General features: G+C 43.9%; 1 protein-coding gene across 1 annotated transcript in view; it reads right to left on the bottom strand.

The window, feature by feature from the left end:
- GALNT17 (polypeptide N-acetylgalactosaminyltransferase 17) overlaps positions 1 to 8,047 on the bottom strand; it is a 281,455-nt gene extending 273,408 nt beyond the window's left edge. Inside the window, exon 1 of the mRNA XM_073315115.2 lies at positions 7,043 to 8,047. Coding sequence (XP_073171216.1) covers positions 7,043 to 7,280 — 238 coding nt within the window. The 5' untranslated portion in view covers positions 7,281 to 8,047. The remainder of the gene's footprint in view (positions 1 to 7,042) is intronic.
- Positions 8,048 to 15,676: the final 7,629 nt, after the last annotated feature.

Genomic DNA, 15,676 nt, shown 5'->3' on the forward strand with positions numbered 1-15,676 from the left:
GAACAGCTTACTGGATGGATCCATTTGTGTAAATCAAACAAAAAAGCACTGAACAGAACTGGTTATTCAGAACTCTTACTCATTGAACCTGCTAATAATACAGATGGTTTCTAACACTCCCAACTTGAGGGATGTTCAGATCAGGATCTTCATTCTGGGCCTATCTACATACTTACATGGCCCTGATTATTGCGGTATCTGAGCACCTCACAATCGTTAATGGGTTTTATCCTTAACACCCCCCTCGTGAGGAAGCGAAGTATTATCCCTATTTTACCCCTGAAGGACTGTGGCACAGTCTAAGTGGTAGACTAAGTGGTTCACACAGGGAGCCTGGCTGAGAAAGAAATATACCCTGGTTTCCTGAGTCCCAGTTCCGTGGCCTACCCACCAGACCAGGGGTGGACAAACTTTTTGGCCCGAGGGCCACATCAGGGTGTGAAACTGTATGGAGAGCCAGGTAGGGAAGGCTGTGCCTCCCCAAACAGCCTGGCCCCTGCCCCCTATCCAACCCCTCCCACTTCCCGCCCCCGACTGCCCCCCTCAGAACTCTCCACCCATCCAACCCTACCCCCGCTCCTTATCCCCTAACCATCCCCCAGGACCCCATCCCCTATCTAACCCCCCCTGTTCCCCATCCCCTGCCCCACCCCAGAACCTCTGCCCTATCCAACCGCCCCCTGTTCCCCATCCCCTGACTGCCCCCTAGACTCCCTGCCTCATATCCAACCCCCCCGGCCCTGGCCCCCTTACCTTGCCTCTCAGAGCAGCATGCCTGGCCGCCGTGCCACCCGGCCGGAGCCAGACACACCGCCACGCTGCCCTGCATGAGCGCAGCCCTGCCACCTAGAGCGCTGCCCAGGTGGCTGGGGGGAGGGGGGGAAACGGGACAGCAGGGGAGGGGCCAGGGCGAGCCTCCCCGGCTAGGAGCTCAGGGGCCGGGCAGGTCAGACCCAACACTCTGCACCAGCTCCTGCACCAAACTCCCTCCCGGAGCCTGCACCCCCTCCTGCACCCCAACCTCCTGCCCCAGCCTGGTGAAAGTGAGTGAGGGTGGGAGAAAGCAAGTGACAGAGGGAGGGGGGAATGGAGTGAGCAAGGCGGGGCCTCGGGGAGTGGGCAGGGTAGATCCTGGGCTGATCTTAAATTCAAAAAGTGATCTTGTGCGCAAAAAGGTTGGAAACCACTGGTGTAGACACTCACTACAGCAATGGAAGGGGTTTTCCCATCACTGAGGTTAATCCACCCCTCAAAGAAGTGGTAGCTAGGTCAACGGAAGAATTCAGAGAATCCCAAGATTGCATGAGAAGTCCATGGCTGAGGTAAGAATTGAATGCGTTCTACTAAGTCCTTATCCATTAGACCATCCTCCTTAACCTATGTCTATTATGCACACACACACACACACTCTCTCTCTCACACTCTCTCTCTCTGAGAGGGTTCACACTGCAAAGTTCTGATATTTCTGCATGAACTTCCACAACTTTTGAGGCTATTTGGACCACAACCACTGCTAAATTTTATGTAAATGTAGAAGCAGAGAGAGATTAAGTAGGAGTAAAAAATAAAATTGCAAACACTAACTGAAATAAAAGCCATAGGTTCCTTTCAGCAGTATTCACAACCCTTTCATTAGCTTTTCCTGAACATGTGCAGTATAAAGAAAACATCTGCTTATCAAAAAAAAAAAAAAAAAAAGTCTGCAGAACTTAAAAGTCTCTCAAATACTCTTACAAATGTATATATTCCCCAAAATACCCATGTGGGGGAGAGAGAACACATGGCCACACTTATGGAAGATCTTTGATAGTATAAAGTTATCTGATCGGGGGCTGGAAAACACACACACACACACACACACCCCTTCTGTGATGAATCACACAGCAGGAATAGAAAATCAGAAAGAGCAATACTTATGGCCAATAGTTCACAAGCAAGCCGCAGGCTGAAGTATGCTTATGACTAATTCTGAACAAACAAATTTGTAAAGATCTAACTCTGCTCATGGATAATTTGAGAACAACAAAAAGGGAGTGAATTAATCAAATCTACCCTTTACAATGAATAGTTACTAAGCTGTAATACAATATTGCACACACACACAGAATTCATCTGACTGGCAGTCTGGAAAAGGTCAGCATTCCAAGGGCTAAATTACATAGTGGCTTGTGCTGCGCCGAACATAAGAAGCAACCCCACTTCCACCCAGCCTCAGCCATGTGTAACACCTGCAAAGCAAGGCCAAGTAGGCTCTAACTGCCTCACCAATTTTAAGCTGCGGTTTACATTTTCAGAAACTCGTATGGTCTCTCCTGTTCCTACTGGTCTGCAGAGTCATTTAAGACGGCAGTTCTGGTTCATGTCAGAGAATCCCAAGGTCTTGCAGGAAAGTCTAAGAACTAAATGTTTTTTACTGAGTCCTTATCCACAAGACCATCCTCCCTTAGCCTGCATGTCTGCCCAGCCCTTCAACCCTTGCATAAAGACATGTCCATTGTGGGCAGGGGAGGTGTTGTGCTGGTTACAAAATGTCATTACTAATCAAATATTAATTCTGTAGCACAATGCAGTTATTAGACCATCAGCACAGAATTCCATTTATTCTGTCTTGGAGGCCAACATTCACCAAAAAAGTTTCAAAGGAGAGATGGTGGGTGTACAGTTTGGCTGGCATTTCTGACCTGCTTTATACCATATCTTGCAACAATCAGAAACACAGGAATTGCCATACTAGATCAGAACAATAACAAGTTTATATTTATACAACAGAGCTTTATAAATGGTGCACTTATTTAGGAATTGCTTCATCCACCCCTGAAATGGAGCCAACTCTGAGTGCAACACAGCAAAGTAGAGCAGCACACAACAGTTTAGATTTAATTTATAATTATTATCTATATTACCTTAGCACCTAGAAGCCCTAGTCATGGGCCAGGTTTGCCCAAACACCTCCTACTTCCTCCAACCAAGTGAAGCTATAGGAGAAACACAGGATTCCCTTAAAGTAAGAGGATGCTACATTCTGTAATAGTCGAAATTTGGCACAAAACGTAACATCAAGGCCTCGGGCAAATTATAAAATAAAATATTAATGGGTACTGTGAAAGAAGAATGTAATTGGCTGATGGACTTTGGAGGGAGCTATTCTAAATGCATGGATTAGGGCTGGCGAGTCAGTTGACACCAAAATGCAATTTTTAAAGATGAAAAGTTAGAAAAAAAAAAAGCATAAGTGAAGTTATACTAGATACCTGCACGTCTCAAGTTGGTACTACAGCGGAACCTCAGAATAACAAACAGCAGAGTTACAACCACACATCTCATCTGGAACCAGAAGTATACAATCAAGCAGAAGAGACAAAAACAAAACAAAACAAAAAAACTGCACAGTACAGTACTGTGTTAAATGTAAACTACTGAAAAAAATGTAAAATTACATTTTTTTTACAAGATAAGCAAACCATTTCTGAGCTAGTTTCATTTAAATTAAGATGGTTAAAAGTTCAGTTGTAAACTTTTGAAAGAACCATAATGTTTTGTTCAGAGTAATGAACATTTCAGAGTTATGAATAACCTGCATTCCCAAGGTGCTCTTAACTCTGAGGTTCTACCGTAGAGCTTCAGTCTTGGTAACTCTTTCTCTTGTGAATGGAATTAATTTTAACTCCAAATTTAGACATGGGGAAATTCTCCCATAGACGAGTTGTTCCATCTTCCTCGGGATCATCACAGCAAGGATCATTTGGGCACATCTCACTACTTCCTGCAGTTGCAGAGGACAGGCTCTAGAGAGAGATGGTGTTTCCTATTTTCTTTATCCTTCTCATTCAATCAGGTCTAATCACATGCCTTGCTGAAGCACAAAGCACACATTGGCCAAATTGGGCAGTCTCTACGCAAAAGAATAAATGGACACAAATCAGGCAACAAAAATTATAACATTCAAAAACCAGTCAGAGAACACTTCAACCTCCCTGGACACTCAACAACAGATTTAAAAGTGGCAATTCTTCAACAAAAAAAACTTAAAAAACAGACTGCAACGAGAAACTGCAGAACTGGAATTAATTTGAAAACTGGATACCATCAGATTAGGCCTGAATAAAGGCTGGGAGTGGATGGGTCACTACAAGAACTAAAAACTAATCTCCCCATGCTAATTTTCCCCCTACCGTTATTCACACCTTCTTGTCAACTGTTTGAAATGGGCCACCTTGATTACCACTACAAAAGTGACTTTCCTCCTGTTGAAAATAGCCCACTTTAATTGAATTGTCTCGTTAGAATTGGTAATGCAACTCCCATCTTTTCATGGACTATGTATATATATCTTCCACTCCATGCATCTGGTGAAGCGGGTCTTAGCCCACGAAAGCTTATGCGCAAACAAATTTGTTAGTCTCTAAGGTGCCACGAGTATGCCTCGTTGTTTTTTGCTAATACAGACTAACACAGCTACAACTCTGACACAGTATTCAGTGGATAGTGTGCATAAGCAAAATTAACAGAAATAAATTGTGTGTGAACCCCAAAATACACTTGATCAACACCCCTAACTTACACCACAGTTAAACTTGAGCCTATTGTTGAGCCAGACTCATCGATCAATATTGCTACAAATTGTACTTGTAATGGCCATACAGATAAGTAGCTACCTTCATGCTCTTGAGTTGCAGTCCATCCGGGAAATCATTTGTGGTTTGGACAAACATATTGATTCCATCCCCTTTCATAGCGTTTAAGTGCATAGCAGCATTTTCCAGCACCAGGCTGTCTCTTACTCTACATTCCAAATGCACACCTGCTGGGAGTGTACTACAGAAACGGCCAATTCAGACCTAGGAAGAAAGGCACCTCTTGCACTCAATGGTGTGTTGGGGGAATCAATAGGCACCAAAAGGTCTAGTTTGCACCCTCAAGGATTGGCCAAAAGTAGGGAGTCCTACAGGTCCCCAGCTCTTAATCCTAAGGAAAATGGAAACACTTCTGATGAACTCCCACTTTTTATTTCTGGGAACACAAGGAGACAAATGCCAACTAAGGTCTTGTTTTGAGCTCCCTTGCTAGGTAGTGCAGGTAGTGTTATATATTGCACCAGAGTAATGAGATTTCATTTTACCAAACATTTTTATAGCACTATCATTTAGATACACTATATGCCAGCTGTCCTTTACAATTCCGTTCAGTTGCCATAGTAGAACTGACCATTGCTGCACCTAGTTGAGCATCTTGACGCTCATGGTGGCTAATGTCAGCACTCCATTATGTAGTTCTCTCCAGTGTGTGTACAGTGCCTAGGAAAACCTCTCACTAAGGCTGCTAGGAGCTACCCCAATGCCCATATTTAATAAATAATAATGATAGTGGTGGGAAGAAATATCTTGCTGGTTGTTATGCTCTGAAGATTGAGGACTGATATCCCACAGATTTTTTAAGTTAAATATAACTGCGGACTGTCTTATTTACAGATATGCCTATTCCTTTCTGAAAAGTATTAAATTGTTTGCCCGGCTATCTTGCAGCAATGCATTTCACAGGTTCATTACACCGAATAGTATAGAATCTTGTTATCCTTTTACTTCACTCCTCACATTGCCACGCAACACTGTTTCAGCAGCTTCTGTTGGATAACACTGGGGTTTAGATTAGGTGTCATCCACCTTTATAAGCAGGAAATTCTTCTCACACATGTGTATGGAGTAGCAATGTAAAATGATCCGTTCTCGACTGGCTTAGTGCATCTCAATTTATACAACACTGTTCCCAAACCCAGAGATTAACCAAGATGATGATTATAACTAAAGACAAAACACCAGCATATGCCTGCTGCATTCCAGTATATGCCTAGCATCCACTGCCTAGTATTGCCATCCATCAGTAATAGTTCTGAGTCAGTACACAAATGCAATTCACAAGGTGCTCCATTCAACAGTACAGAATCATGCCTTAGTTTAGTATTCAAGAATCAGGGGAGGGGAGAACATACCGACATTACAGAAAATATTAACTATGTTAATTTTGCAATATTAAAATCTATAGTCTTTAAATCCACAGAGACTGGAAGCTCCAAATGGGTTGGCTGGAAGCTCTAAATCACATTGCTACTAGTGAATCTATGGGGAACACTTAAAAAAAATAGCTGTTTAGTCTGTGTTTTAATTAGATATCTCACCTCGATTTCTTACATCCCCACAACATGTTTCGGTATCCCTCATGGCATCTTTATGCTCCCTTTCTACATCTCCGAACTATTGAACCTGGTGAGATTTTAATAGAAATCCCTGCACTGTGCTATAAAGAGAAGCATTACGGGAGGTTTTAATTAGCATCTGTCAAGGCTGAGCCATAGGAAACGTTTGAATTGTTTGTTTAACTTATTACCGAAAAGTGCATTTACTGTCTGGCTGTCTGCACTTGGATGACACAAAATGCTTTAGACTTTTGAACCCCCTCTCCCCAAAAGTTTTTAAAAAATAGCAAACAACAAATTTCTGGTGGTAAAAAGCCATTTCCTCAATCAATACACAGCATGCTTCTTCAACCCTATATTTGGCTGCTGAACTAGTTTCTGATCTCCTGAGGAAAAAGTCATGATGGTATAATTTCCTGACCGGAACAACAAAACTGAGAGCCAGCATTATATTATTACACATTCCTCCCATTCTGTGCAAGGTACTTGCAATCTTTTAAGAAACTAACATAGCTTAGAAATTAGAGACTACGCTGATTCACCCAGTTATGTCTCCTAAAGATATAGCTTGCATGAGAACACAGAAAACATATCTGATGAAGTGGGTTTTAGCCCACAAAAGCTTATGCGCAAATAAATTTGTTAGTCTCTAAGGTGCCACAAGGACTCCCCGTTGTTTTTTCTGATACAGACTAACACGGCTACCCCTCTGAAACCTGTCACAGAAAAGATAGGTAAGTAGCTCTCTACTTTTGCTAACTTCAAGAATCATTGTTCTCTATTATATTTTTATTTGTATTTCCAAGTATGTCTGTGCCCGAAAGGTAACAAAAGAATGACAGCTATTCCTACCATTTAGCTGCCTGTAGACTATATCTTCTAGAAGGGAGAGCCTTTTCAGTACTGCATCCTGGATAGGGCTGATGCCATGGGCTGTCAAGTTGGCCACTTCTGCCCTGGGATGAATTTCATGGAAGGAATCCCCGCTCTTGACGGTGATGGGTCTACACTTGGCCAGAAAGAGGACAAAGCCAGCCACTGCAATCAAGTTCAACACCAACAGAACTTTGACTCGCCTCAAAGAAGCCATCAAACTCCCAGTGTGGCCGCTTCTGCTGCTGCTTAGCAAATGAGGGGTGGCGTGTGGGGAGGTGCCTGGCTGGAGATGCAAAGGTGGCTTGGGATGGGAGGTGGCTGCAGGTGAGAGCACATCCCACGTCCCCGGGAGCTGTGGTCTCAAGCCCAAGCAGGGAGCGTGCAGGACAAGCGGCAGCCGCAAAGCTGGGTGGTACGGAAAGGTGCCGGCTCAGGAAGGCTTCCTAGTGCCCCGCAGGTGCAGAAGAGATGGAGAGAACCGTCCGGGTGCGGCAGCCGCGGCGCCCGGAGGGGAAATGCCCCCGGGATGGGGAAGCCAGAGCCGCAACTCCTGGTCCCCTTGAATGCGTCCTGCGCCTGCTGCCCCCCGTTATTCCGCACAGCTCAGACTCCCAGCGCCGGCCAGCTTCCCGTGGACGGGCTGGGCTCCAGGAGCCGATCCCCGCAGGGCTGGCACAGGGCGTCCTTCATGCCGAACGGCAACTCCGGAATGAAGGTGGCTTGCGAACGAAGGGGCGAAATGTCACAAGCTTGGGTCCCCCCCCCCCCGTCCCCCCTTTAAGTCATTCGCTCGCTCAATCCAGGCGGAAGGTAAACCCAGCCCCGCTCCATCCTCCCCACTGCATCCCTGCAGCCGCAGCCGGGGAGGGGCTGGGGTGGTTCCCCTCTCACGCGGTGCACGGCGGACCTAGGGTCCCTCCCGGCCCCGCAGCAAGTCAGCCACCATCCTACGCCTCCTCCCCGCACCGTCATCCGGCTGCTCCGCGCTCGGGAGTCGCCGCTGCAAGGCGAGAGGGAGGGAGGGAGGGAGGGACGCTGCGGCAAAGGCGCCCCCCCCCCAAGCGGGGCGCGCGGGCCAGGTGGGGCCCCCCCCGAGCCCGGCGGCGCGCGCGGGGCAGGAGCGGCGCGCGAAGCCCGGGCGAGGGCGGCTGCGCTCCCTCCGGTCCCAGGCAGGCGCCGGCGCCGGGGCCGGGGCCGGGGGCAGCGGCTCGCTCTCGCCTCTGGGCTTCCCGGGCTGGGGGCGCCTGAGCGGAGGAGACCCTCCCCGCCTGTGTGCCCGAAGCCCCGCGGCCTGCCCGGGGAAGGGTTGGAGGGAAAATCCGGGCTGGAGAAAGGGGATGTGTTGCCGGTTGGTACGATATTGGCGAGGGGGAGGCTGCTGGGTGGAAAATAAGGGAGCGGGTCCGACTGTCTGTCTGGCCTGTGTGTCCCTCCGGCTGGTGGCAGAGTTACCACCCACATCTTTTTTTTTTTTTTTAAATAAAGTATTGCCCTGCCCGTGTCTCCCCCGGTACAAAAATACATGGGGAGAGAAGAGCAAAGTCAGGGAAACTAAGTCACAGCTCAGGCTCCTCCAAAGCAACACTTAGAGAGGGACATTTCCTCTAGCCCAGGTAGCAGAAGTGACTCCAGTTCTGCAGTCAGCCCAGCCCCGGAGACCGTCCTTCTTCAGTTCGCTTTGTTTTTCCCAGCATTAGACCTTTGCATTTTCTTTTAAGGCACAGTTAAATTGGGGGACGCCCCTTCCTTTCTTAAAAATCATCTGCAGAGTGCCGGGCACTGGAGACTTAGATTTGGCTTTAAAACTACAAACAGCAGCACAGGCAGCAAAGTCAGTCAAACGCAGAGCATATGTCTGAATAAAAACACTGCAAAAATATTGTTCAAAAACAGGCAAACCAAATGAATACATGTTCAAAATATATACAGGCCAGATCCTCAATTGGTGTAGCTCCATTGAAATCAACAGATCTACATTTATTCAGAACAATTCAGCGTTGGGCCCATATAGAGAAAACTCTGAGTTCATGCATTTTATCTTTACATGGAGGCAGACCTGAAGGTATTTTTCCAGTTTCTTTCTTTTTTTTTTTTTAAACAGACATTATTAGTTATAGAGATGAGAAACTTTCCCAGTCTGATGCAGAGTGACCAAAAGCCCCCTTTCCCCTCCTTAAATTGTCCTAATTAGAAACAAGTGACCATAACATTCTGATTCTCATAATAATAAAAATCACCTTGGATTAACATAACAGCAAATTATATAATATCAGTATAATGATATGTATTGAGAAAAGGGGAAAACCAATCACATGCGTACACACAAACATAACTTTTTTTTAAACACACACACAGGCTTTCTGTGTTTTGTTAATCTGATGACCCTTAATCCAGATCTGGAGAGGGTTGTTCAATCTTCAAATCTCCATGTTTCTGCTTCAGAACAGGAGGATGGACTAGACCACCTCTTGAGGCCCATGCCAGTCCTACGTTTTTATGATGTCATGTTCATTCAGTCATTAACCTTTCTGGTGGAAAGCCAGGAAGGGTATCAACTGGAATAATGGACTGAGTGATAGTGACCGCTAGTCACTAGCTGGAGACCACTGTGGCACTCAACCCTCTTCAGAGTGGAAGTCACTGGGATGGGTTTGAAATAAATACCTAGAGGATGGGAGTGAGGGGTTAATGGAATGGTAAAATTCTTCCAGTATAAAACTCCATAAGTCGTATTTCAATGCCTATAATATTTTATCCCAAAATCATGAACTCTTAAGAGGACAAATCCATATAGTTACAGCTGTCATTATTGAATAATGTGCCATTATTAAACTTTATTTTCAATGAAATCACGATATAAAAATGCAGCAGAAATTCAAATCCAGGTTGAAGCATGGTGTCAAAGTAGAGTTGGGCGGAGAGGGTTTATTTTAAAAATATTCCCCCTTCCCCGCCTCTCCCTCCCCCCCCCCCAAAAAAAAACAACACAAACAAAAACCTTCAAGAGATTTGACATTTCAGATGATGGGATACAAAATCTTTTGCTTCTAGATTGCTGGTTCAAATCCAGTCTAAGGTTGATAAATGACCAAACATTGCTACAATAGACTGCATGAAATGGTCCCTCCTCAAGTTTCCAGTGTTCGGGTGTCCACATTTCAAAATCCATTTCCACCATCCACAATTCCTCTATTCACCAGAAAGGCCAAGCTGTGAATGGCTGTGTTTGCCAAGAAGAATGAACTACTCCACCCTTTTCAGATAAGGACTGAAGGAGGTTGGCAAGGAAGTGTGAGAAAGTCTACATTGCATCTGCCTGTTTTTTACCTTATATGTGAAGAAACAGAAGACTTTGGTTTCCAGAGACGTCAATCCAAGCACTTTCCCCCAGCAGTAAATGTACTGATTCAAAAAATAATAATTAGAGCTGCTAGAGCTGTTTACCAAAAAGAAAAGCAGCATAGCACTCAAAGCAGAGAAAATTTCCTATTCACCTGCATATTTTTAACTGCTGCTTTTTGAAAGATGGGGTTCAGTCTTGGAAAGATAGGACCCAACCCATCCTGCAAGGTCTTCATTGCACAGAACTCTCACTGAAGTAAACATACTTGCATTATATACATGTAGCAAAAGTGGAGTTTTAATTATAAAGCTCTAATAATAAAAGCTTAGATTTAAAAGAAAAAGAATGACACACAACTTATAATATGACAGATTTCAGAGGAACAGCCGTGTTAGTCTGTATTCGCAAAAAGAAAAGGAGTACTTGTGGTTAGTCTCTAAGGTGCCACAAGTACTCCTTTTCTTTTTGCGAACTTATAATATGACCTTAATGCTGTTAGTGTTTTCAAAAGTAAAATGCTAATTCTTAATTTCTATTCAAATTTTCTATTTTCCTCTTACTCAAAAGCGGCTGAACCACTTTTGCTCAGTCTTTCCAGAACCACTCACTTTGGGGCAGATGCTAAGCCTGGGAAATTTCAGTCTGAAAACTTTCAGGAATAGAGAGTGACTGAAAAGCCTGGAATTAGAAAACCATTATGCAGCTTTAAGTATATCCAGTCCAAAATACTGAGCAGCAATATGGCAGCCTCCTTCAATATGAATTACACAGGAGGACCTGGATGATTTTGTTATACAGAGAGGGACAACTGCTTCCAAATAGTCTGCTGTGAACTTTGTGATCTTGAGAGCTGCTGCATTAGCATACCTTTCCGTTAATGCCATTGTATTCCCTAGGTGAGGAGGAGGCAAGGAACATACCCTGGATCACATACGAGAAAATTCCACTGAAGCATACAGAAGGTGCCATATAGCATTGAAGGAGACCAGAAAAGAGGTTATGCTCTGTGGCATGGAAATCTAGAAGAAAAATACCAGGTGCACACACACACAGGCTACCTTAAGTGTGGCTAACAAACGAGCGCTCCATTAATACCGTACAATACTATAAAAGAACTGTGGGAATTCAAATCCAAATAGGGAATTTTTTAACGTATGGGGAAAATGTGAAAACATCTTCCACAACTCCACAGACGTAGGATGTTGGTTCACAGGGGGACAAGACTGAGACCAATCATAGCTTTGTTTTTCTCCCTCGGCCTATTTCCATTTTTTTTCTAGAAATTGCTGCATAAAAATGTTATAAAGCAAAGAAGAAGTGGAACAAAGGGACATTTACCATTAATGTGTGTCTCTAATGCTCTGGAAAAATTCTATTTCTGCCTAACACACTAGGGTATCAAAAGTCAATAGCAGTAATGTATAGCCTCTATATATGCTGGCCAAAATTATTATTTCCCTGTATCTGAGAAAAAAATCCACTATATCATTATTCGGCGGTTCAATTACTGATATTAAAATCTTCTAGCTCAAAGCTCTGCTCCTTGAATGCAACGAGCATGGCTACAAGAGTTTTGGCAAAGTAACTTGGCTTTCTGAGGTTATGCAGTCCTGATTCTCCTCTCACCTAATGGTTAGCAATGTGGAGGGACTTGAAGTAACTGGGACAGCTGCTCTTCACTGCTCTGCTACATCTGCACCATTCAAGGTGCAAATGTTGCCCTCAAGCGAGCTGCTGGGGATTCCCTCAACATTAGGGAGTTCCCAGAAGGGATACAGCTGGTAGAGCCAGCTCCTTGCACATCCTCCCCACAGCTTCTGCAGGAAGTTTCAGGAACTGGGGAGGGGAAGGGGGCACTGAGGAATAGGCCAGAGCATTCTCTACTCCAGTTGGTGAACAATCCCTTGGGGGCCATTGTCATCTTGCTCAGGTTGCAACAGCCTCCAGTCTGCTCTAACCTGGTCTCAGGGCTGAGGAGAGAATAAGGGTATTATAACTGGCTCCCTGGACATACATTGGACCCAGCAGTGTAAAGCTAGTGTAAGCGAAAGGACAGTTAGGTCTTTTATATATCAATCCACTTGGCCTGCATTACTTAACTTTGACTTTAAAACCTCTTACAAAAGCCATTATAAAAGAAGAAAAATAGCAGCAGAAATAAAGTCTTCAAATTCTCCCTCCAAAACTCAAAGTACAAGTTCTGCCTGGATGATTGGTTTAGTGCAATTAATTTTTTTTTTTTTTTTTTTTACTTCAGGGGTGCATTAGCTTTAGTTGATGTTCACGATTTGTCCCTCTCTAACACTGCCATGAGACTCTTGAGGATTCCTTATTACTGTTTAAATGTAGTTCTACTTCCCTAGTGCGTGCAGCCATTGGGGAAAGGATCTCTCCCCCAACAGTTCTGGAGAATTCAAATTTCCCCCGCCATCTGTGGATTTTTTTTTTAAATTTATTGGACTCAGAATTCAGTCCTAAAAGATGTGACACTTCTACAAGATGTCAAGTCTGCTCAACTTCCACCAAAACCACTGGGATTTGAAGGCACAAAGTAGTTTGCAGGGCAAGATGGTTATAATCTGAGAAATTATACCCCTTGCATAACCTACAGAGTTATGCAGCAATGTGGCTTTGTGGGTGTCAAGCTTTTCTTGTTGCACATACAGTAGGCAGTTTCAAAACTTGTTTTCAAACAATAATTCAAATTGGGAGATTCATCAGAACTGGCTCTTTCCCATGAACAGTTTCAGCTTATCAGCATTTTCCTATGAAAAATTGTTAAATTCTTGACCAGCTCTAATTATACACTGATAATGTAACATGTCTGCTTCTTATTCTAGCTGGAACACTGACACGGAGAGCAGCAAAAGAAAAAGTTAAATTTTGGGTCAGTGTTAGCAAAGTTCTCACTGTTTCTAAATGGGTTCGTCCATCCCTTATCTGAGCGAAGCCTCTTCAAATCTTTCGAAGAAACCGCAGAAGTGCTGATCCCTATAGATATTGGTAGAAGTACGTGAAACTTCTGTTTTAATTTCTCAACCTAAAAGCAGAATGCAAAACATTGTCCATATTCCAGCCCATTTCACTAATGTGTCATAATTTGATGAGCAGCTCACGGTCACATGCTCTAGTTAAAATTTAATAAAATGTGAATAGAACGCTTGTAGCATGGAAACAAAATGAACCCCCAAAGCTTTAAAGACTTAGCTGTAAGTAATATTTCTTTCTTGCTGTACCTGCTACTGTGGAGAGAGAAAGCTGGAAGGCTGGAACTCAGGGATTTACTCTCAGGTGTTAAATACCTGCACAAGTTAGTGGCAAAAGACTTCAGAAAGGGAAAACTTTAATATGGCTTTCTTTAAAGTCCAGTCTTGCAAGTTGTTTAGTTCTCACACAGGATTGGGCCTCAACGGGACAAAGGAAACCAAAGTTTCAAATTCGTTGAGAATGTCGTGCTTTGACTTTTTGAAACAAAAAATTTCATTTGTCTGTTCAAAACATTTCATTTTGAAATTCTAGTCCATTTCAACTTAACAAAAAGTATAAAATAGTATGAAAATGTGACAATCAAAACAAAATGTTTTAAAATGATCTTTAAGGAAATATTTAGGGTGGCCCAGTCCAAAAATATTTTTGGTTTACTGATTCATGAACATTTTCAAGATTTTGACTTTTCATCATGATCGGGATGGGGGGAAAAATGTTTGAAATCTCAAAAATTCTCACATGACAGGAAAACCATTTCCCATCCAGCTCTACAGATTGTACCACGCCTCCATTAGCATAGTATCTAATCACCTCACAGTCCTCAATGTAGTGGTCCTGACGACACCCCTGTGAGGTGGAAGAAGTGCTAAGTATGCCCATTTTACAGATTGGGAATTGAGAGACAGAGAGACTAAGTGACTTGCCCAAGGTCAAACAGGAAATGTGTGACAGAGCAGGGAACTGAATCTATGTCTCCCTAGTTCCAAGCTACCACCTTAACCACTGGAGCATCCCTCTTCTCTTCACAACAATATCTCCAGGCCAACAGAAAACAAGGCAATCCAGAACCTCATGAAAACTAATTCTCCTGAGAGTTCTGGTCTAAGAATCCAATCCTGCTCCTTTTGAGGCTAATGGCAAAATTCCCTTTAACCTGACTTTCAGCAGAGTCAGAGATCTGATAGTGCAGAGTATAATCAAACCTGTCACTACGGACCTAATCCTGCCCTCCCTGATGTCACTGGGAGTTCGGCCCCTGTTTCAGTGGGACTAGGGTCAGACCTCAGCTAAAATGGAGTTATGGGACACAGCATTGTCCCCTTATCATGGCAGCAATATGGAATTGTTAATACTTTTGTAGTGCCTATAAAACCACTCCAGCACCTGCAGAATTAAATCCTTTCTGGTAAGAAAAGCTGTTTACTGGGCTCAGAGGTGGTTTCTTGATACTGCAGCCAACAGTCAAGTTTTACAATGTTTTTCCACCATTTACCCTCTCGTAAGCAGTCGGGTGTGGCACAAGGGGATTCCACAGGGCCTGGGGAGAGAAATCATATCCCGCAGGTGCAGATTAGCAGAGCTACTCCACGACCAGTAATGCAGCTTTGAGTCCCTGCCACTCTTGTGTACCAATTCTGCAGGGTCAATGAGTAATGGGTCCACATAATCACAGACCCCCTGGCCCTAGCTGTTGGGGCTGAGCATTGAGCTCTCGGTGACATGGGTTCCTCAGTGTGCAGGTGATGTACACCCACTATGCAGCACGCTCCAGTGCAGACAGTGGAATTTCACTGGTCCCACTGCAGCTGGGGCCATTTGATACTATGCTGTGGGGAGAGGCGAGTGGGAAGACATTGCAAATCTTCCGCTTTGAGTGGGAGCATTCAATAGAACGCAGTGGGAAAGAGACAGGGAGTAGGCATCGTTCTTCTGTGGACGCAGATATGAAAGAAAACAGATACTTAATTCTGCCTTCTTATCTACTAAAGCCCTCCATATGTTATTGCCTAAGATATGAAGGGAATAATTTTCAGATTGGCAGCTGTTAAATAGGGTTGCTAAGTATTTTTAAACTAATTTTATAGGCTGGAATTGTGAATAACCTGTTTCTATATTTTTTTTAATGAGATCCTTTAGAAGATAATTAAAGGATCTTTTGCCCTGAATTTGTGCTTAAGCTATGCTATAGTAATGCTAGGGCAGTTTTTACCCTACTGTGATGCTGAATGTTAGTTGACTATCTGTAAGTAATAAATCATTTTAACCCTACAAACTTAAGC

Source organism: Lepidochelys kempii, chromosome 17, assembly GCF_965140285.1.
Source record: "Lepidochelys kempii isolate rLepKem1 chromosome 17, rLepKem1.hap1, whole genome shotgun sequence".
Classification (NCBI taxonomy): Eukaryota; Metazoa; Chordata; order Testudines; family Cheloniidae; genus Lepidochelys; species Lepidochelys kempii.